The 6,233-nt window shown below is 52.5% G+C and overlaps 1 protein-coding gene across 1 annotated transcript in view; it reads left to right on the plus strand.

Annotated features, from left to right (window-relative positions):
- Positions 1–6,233, plus strand: part of SLC47A1 (solute carrier family 47 member 1) — a 52,961-nt gene that overhangs the window by 9,678 nt on the left and 37,050 nt on the right. The window contains exons 4-6 of the mRNA XM_055089769.1: positions 1,413–1,561; positions 2,298–2,340; positions 3,360–3,404. Coding sequence (XP_054945744.1) covers positions 1,413–1,561; positions 2,298–2,340; positions 3,360–3,404 — 237 coding nt within the window. The remainder of the gene's footprint in view (positions 1–1,412; positions 1,562–2,297; positions 2,341–3,359; positions 3,405–6,233) is intronic.

Genomic DNA, 6,233 nt, shown 5'->3' on the forward strand with positions numbered 1-6,233 from the left:
CTAACACACTATTGTAAAACAGTTATACTCCAATAAAGATGTTAAAAAAAAAAAAAAAGATTATAAAGGCCAAACACATATAGAAATTTTAGGTTATCTCGAAAAGTATTTTAAAAAGTGGAAAAAATCACTAAAATTTACCCCCGCCCATCCCCCAGTTACCTCTATTAACTTTTTGGTGAATATCCTACAAATATTTCAATCTGTGTACTTTTTTTTTTTTTTTTTGCGTCCCCTGCGTTGGCAGGCGGACTCCCAACCGCTGCGCCCCCAGGGAAGCCCCCAATATGTGTACGTTTACGCACCCACACAATTCTAGAATTTACATATGGTTTTTTCCCCTCCCCTTCAACAGTGTTTGGAGAATGTTCTGTTTCAATGAAGTCGGTGTATACTTTCCTATTTAATATTTGCATAATATTCCGTAATATGTCACTGGTATTTCCATTCTTCTGTTACCGAGTGTTTAATTTAGTCCCATTGTCTCTTTTAATGTGTGTTGAGGTCGGACGCTTTTGGTTGAAGAAAGGGACAGTCATTCCGTTACTTGCAGAGAGAGGAGGCCTGGGCCGGGGCACTGGGGAGCGGCCTGTCCACCTCCCCGCTGTCTGTGCCCTGGCCTCCCACCTGCCCCTCCGCTGCTCGTGGGGCTCCTCTGCTTGGAGCTGTCCAGTGACCCCTCTCCCCTCCCCCCCCCCCTCCCCCTCCCCTCCCCCTCCCCCTCCCCTCCCCCTCCCCTCCCAGAAGGGGGAGGGAAAGCAGCCAGAAGGGGGAGGGAAAGCAATATTAACTCATCACCTACTACGTGATCTACTAGATGATGCTGTGTTGCATGCTCTATGTACTTTATCCCCTTTCATTCTAAGACACTCCTATGTGGTTGATATTATTGAACCTATTTTACACACGGGTCCCCCTCCCCTCCCCCACTCTGTTCCAGCCCTGCAGCGCCCCCAGGCTGCTCCCGCTCATTCTCTTGCCATCAGCCCCTGGGTGAGGCCCCCCCATCACCAGGTCAAGAGCTGTGCTCACCACCACCCCAACACTCCATCCTCTTCCCCTTCCCGGACTGATTTTTTTCTGTGAGAGCAGGGACTTTGCTCCCTGCTGAGTTAGTTCCCAGGCCTCACAGCTGTCTGGCACGTGGTAGGTGTTCTAGAAGTATCCGCTGAATGAATCCGGAAGGCTCCAACATGCGCCCCGTTCTTCTCACACCTCTTAAGCTCAGCTCTTCCCTGCCTGGTTCCCTGGAGCAGGGGACCAGTCGTCCCGGGCAACCCGCTCAGTGGCTGGGGTGGGAGCAGATGGCAGGAAGCATCCGGCAGGCTGCTGGTGGCGGGCAGGGCACTTCCGGTGGGGGTGGCAGGCGGTCCAGGCGCTGCATTCTCCATCACTGTATTTGTGTTCCCAAGTCCTTTGGAGCCAAGAACCTAAAACGTGTGGGGATCGTCCTTCAGAGAAGCATCCTCATCCTGATGCTGTGCTGCTTTCCGTGCTGGGCCCTCTTCCTCAACACCGAGAGCCTTCTCCTGCTCCTGAAGCAAGACCCCGAGGTCTCCAGGTCAGCTGTATCTCTAGCGTCACAACCCCAGGGCCACGGTCAGCCACGGTCAGTGGCTGGCTGGTTATCTTGCCTGTGTTGACATTTTCGGTCAGTCACCTGGACTTGAACCCTGTGGAAGGTGGAAGCTGTGACTCTGGCCTGGGGACCCTGGGCTGGTGGGGACCCTGCCCTCCGGGAGACACGGCCCCGCCTGCCCTTCACGGAGTTTCTCCGTTTGGCGTTTTGCACACGCACAGAGCATCTTTCCCCGACGCGTAGAAGAGGGCAACGTGGTCGCCTCACGCTTGTTTTTAGAGTCGGGATTGTTAACCCTCAGTTCTAGCAGGCTCCCCAGTGATGGTCGGGGATGCCGGATGCAGGGGGGCTGTCCCTTCTGGAGACTGCTGGTCGTGCTTCCTTGTGAGGTACGGCTGCCGTCCTGGCTCTTCCAAGAGGCTTCCGAATTTTGCCCAACCTTCAGTTCATTGGGCTGTGTTCCTTCCAGCTTTTCTGCCTGGGGTGACCTGAAAAACACCCAGTCCAGCTCCCCTGAGTAAGCAGACATTTAGCAGGCCTGATGTGATGTCGACTTACGTCGCGAAGAAACCGTCACTTACAAGTGTTATTAACCTTCTCCCACGTAAATTGTTTTTAGTTTTAATTTTTAGAAAATACTCTGTGGATTCAGCTTGAAGACAGCATTACCAGCAATTGTTTTAATATTAACTGGAGGCTCTTTTGTTGTCTGTTTCAGGATAGCCCAGATCTGTGTGATGATTTTAATCCCTTCTCTTCCGGTAACTGTCAAGAACATCCTTGCGTTTGGGTACACGAAGCAGCTCGTGAACGCGGGCCTCCCCTCCTTTTGTCTGTTTATTTTATCAAAGTACTATTCGTGCAGAAGTTGAAAATTTCTTGGACCCACCCACCTGATCCTCAGAGCTTATGCCACTTCGATGTCCAAGAGCTTAAATTAAATATAAATACTGATAAAGGGAAGACATTTCCTTCCTTATTCTAGGGTTACTTTTTTTTTTAATTAATTTTTATTGGCGTGTAGTTGCTTTACAATGTTGTGTTAGTTTCTACTGTACAGCAAAGCAAATCAGCCATATGTGAACATACGTCCCCTCTTGTTTGGATTTCCTTCCCGTTTAGGTCACCAAAAAGCACTGTGTTGAGTAGAGTTCCCTGAGCTGTACAGTAGGTTCTCATTAGTTACCTCCTTCATACACTATTTTATGTCAACAGTGTATATATGACAACCCCAACCTCCCAATTCATCCCACCCCGTCCTCCACTTTCCCCTCTTGGTGTCCATATGTTTGTTCTCTACGTCTGTGTCTGTCTTTCTGTTTTGCAAATGAGATCATCTGTACCATTTTTCTAGGTTCCACATATATGCGTTAATATACGGTATTTGTTTTTCTCTTTCTGACTGACTTCACTCTGCATGACGGCCTCTAGGTTAGGGTTACTTTTGATTCCAAATTAATCAGGATGCTTCCTGGGCTCCGCCTGGATTTGGGGAAGGACCGCGAGCTGTCACCCTCGGAGCCATTCAGATGTCAAGGCAGCGAGTGGCTTCTCTTGAGCTGGTTAGAATTCGCTTTTGCCCTCACGGAGTCTGCTCTGGGAAGATCCAAACAGTTAGCATTTGATTATCCTAGCATTTGGTTAGTGTGGGTCTGAGTCTCTGAATTTGAGGTCACATAACAAGATTAACTATCTTACTAAAAACCAGAACCGACGTAAACTGTGGGAATGAGACTTTTTTTTTAATCAACGAGAGCTGTTTTTTTGTTTTATCTTACAGGCCACATTCCTGTTCCAGCTGCAGGCAAAATATTTACAAAGTCAGGTACAGATTTTTTAATAGTTTTACTCCATAATACTGGAAATGTGTAGTAAATATTTTTTCCCTAACTCAACGTGGTATTTCTGATTTATTATTAACAATAATTTGTGTTTACTCTGTGCCAGATACTGTTCTAAATGCCTTATACATATATTAACTTAATTCTAATAACAATATGAGTAGGCTCTACCTTTTCCATTTTTAGAAAAGAAAACTAAGGTTTGTTGATGATGTGGTTTGCCCGAGGTCACACAGATTGTAAGCCAAGGAGCTGGGGTTCGAACTCAGTCTGGCTGCAAAGTCTGATCTAAACTTCTCAGTATTTAAAAGTCTGTATTTCTGGGACGGGCTCTTCCCTAGCTTTCCCCAGTTTTGGTTTTAGGCAGACATACCGAACAGCGTGCTGGAGAGTCATTTCTCGCAATCTTGCAAGAAAGTAATTATTTTACCCAGCTTCACAGAAGAGGAGAGTTAGGGCTGAAAAGGGTAGGTTCTGAGTTGGGATTCAGAGCTAGATTTGTTTCTACAAACTATCCTGCCTTGAGGATCTGCTTCGAGTATCTCTCTTTCCAACACGACAGCCCAGTGCTGGGCTAGGCCTGAGGGTTACGGTGGAAGGCAGGCTGCGAGGTGGAATGGGCTGGGGGTCCGAGGCTCTGGACCCTGGGCCATCCCAGCTCACGCCGCCCCTTCCCCCAGGCTCAGTGAGACTCGGGGGCCAGACCGAACCAAACGTGTGGCTGCTCGTATTGGGGGCCACCTGGGACCTGTCCCCCACCGGGTTGCACCGTCTCCATCCGGGCCGCACCTACGGCCCCACCGTCGCGCGTCCATCTCGCCCATCCTTAACCCCCCGCTTCCTTGCTCTGCGCCCCGACCCTGACTGTGCTTAGACAGAGATGCACTCGAGCGAGGACACCGAGGCTCCAGCAGAGGCCTGGTTGCGCTGAGGCCCCCAGGGTAGCGGGCTCTGGTCCAAGCTCCAGGCTGAGCACTGTCACCACCTGCGTGTCCACAGCCCGCTTTCTGGCCCCGCGGGACTGGCCAGAGTGCCACGCTGCCAGCCGGGCCGCCGCCCACCCACCCCGACCCCCCGGTAAATATCTTAGGGAATTTTCCATAAAAGTAATGGACATTTTTTTCTGAGGTTCTACCCAAGCTCTGTCTGGGTGGAGTCTTGTGGATGGATGTGCCCCGCCCTAGAGAGATGCCCGGCCCTGTCACATCCTCTAGGCCACCTGGTTTCTGGCTTTGCAGTGGCCTCAGACTGACTCTGGCGCCTGTGTTAGGGGAGGAGGACCCAGTGCCCCACGGCCACCACCGCAGCCGTGTGCAGGGCCCCCCAGGGCCTCGTGCAGCACAGGGCAGGGTGGGTGCGGGCAGAGTTGAGAGGCGCTCCAGCCCACCGACCTGAGCCTCCAATGCCTGCGTGTCACCGTTTGTCCACGAAGCCATTGCACTTTGACAGTGGTCAGCCGTTTAAATGCAGGCGGAAGATGCACAAGTCTTACTTAAAGAAAGCACCAGGGTCGCGTGGGTAGCAGATACAAACGAAGTGAGTAAAGTAAGAATAAAGGGATGGGCGTTTGCGGTACCCCTGCTCCGCCACGGGCATCGCTGGGTACCCCGGATGAGGTGACCTCGTGTGCCCCCAGCCTCGGTCCTGGCACCTCGCAGGCGGTCTTTCCTTACAGACCTCACGCCGGGACCCGGCTGGCTCTTGGCGTGGCTGTCCCCCCTCTTTTCTCTCTGTGATGCTGTCGTCACGCAGAGGCAGTTACCCACCGGCCGGTCTGGCTCAGGCGGCGCCAGTGGGGGAGACGCCCCGTGGTCCCGACTCCTGCTGCTGTTGGTCTTGGGTTACTTTGCTGTCATTTAAAGTTGTCGCCTGTTTAACTCTGAACGTTCATTTCATCACCTGTTCAGGAAAACGTCAGTCTTCCTCCTGCGTTTGCCCTTCACTCTTCCATGACTACCACGCTCAGAAGTGACACCGGACGTGGGTTTCTTTTCCCCACACCAAGCAATCCAGGGCGCCAGCTGGGTGTCGTGCAATTTCCCTCTGACGCTGTGTACCTGGAGATGGCGACAGATCCCACGGGTTAAGGGCTCAGCCCCACGTGCCTGCTCCCCTGACCCCCCAGACGCTCACTGCAAGTCCAGGTTGTCACCCGTGCTGACCAGTTGGCTATAAATCAGAGGTTCCCACGAGCTCCTCTTGGGTTCGATTAATTGACTAGAACTCCTCGCAGAACTCGGGAACACTGTTCTCTTACTGTCAGCGGTTTATTATAAAACGACATGGAAAAGGGTGCAGGTGGACACCCGGGTGGAAGAGGTGCGTGGGGCAGGGTATGGGGAGGGGCTTGTGCCGGTTTTCACCCGCCTGGAAGCTCCCCGAAGCCCGCGCCGTTGGGACTTTATGGAGGTGTCCTCACAAGGGCGTGATCGTTCCTTAGCTCCATTTCCAGCCCGTCCCCCCTCTCGAGAGTGGGGGTGGGGAGCCTGAAAATCGCGGTGACCGGCCCCCATCCCGGAGCCCATCCTGGGTCGCCTCATTAGAACCAAAGATACTCTTGGTACTCTTAGAACTAAGGAATTCATAAGGCTTTCAGGAGCTCTTGTCAGAGGTGGTGTCAAAGACTAAATATTAGAATAAGAGATGCTCTTGGGGCTTCCCCGGTGGCGCAGCGGTTGGGAGTCCGCCTGCCGACGCAGGGGACACGGGTTCGCGCCCCGGTCAGGGAAGATCCCACGTGCCGCGGAGCGGCTGGGCCCGTGAGCCATGGCCGCTGGGCCTGCGCGTCCGGAGCCTGTGCCCCGCAACGGGAG

The sequence above is a fragment of the Physeter macrocephalus genome, chromosome 14 (genome assembly GCF_002837175.3).
Source record: "Physeter macrocephalus isolate SW-GA chromosome 14, ASM283717v5, whole genome shotgun sequence".
Lineage (NCBI taxonomy): Eukaryota > Metazoa > Chordata > Mammalia > Artiodactyla > Physeteridae > Physeter > Physeter macrocephalus.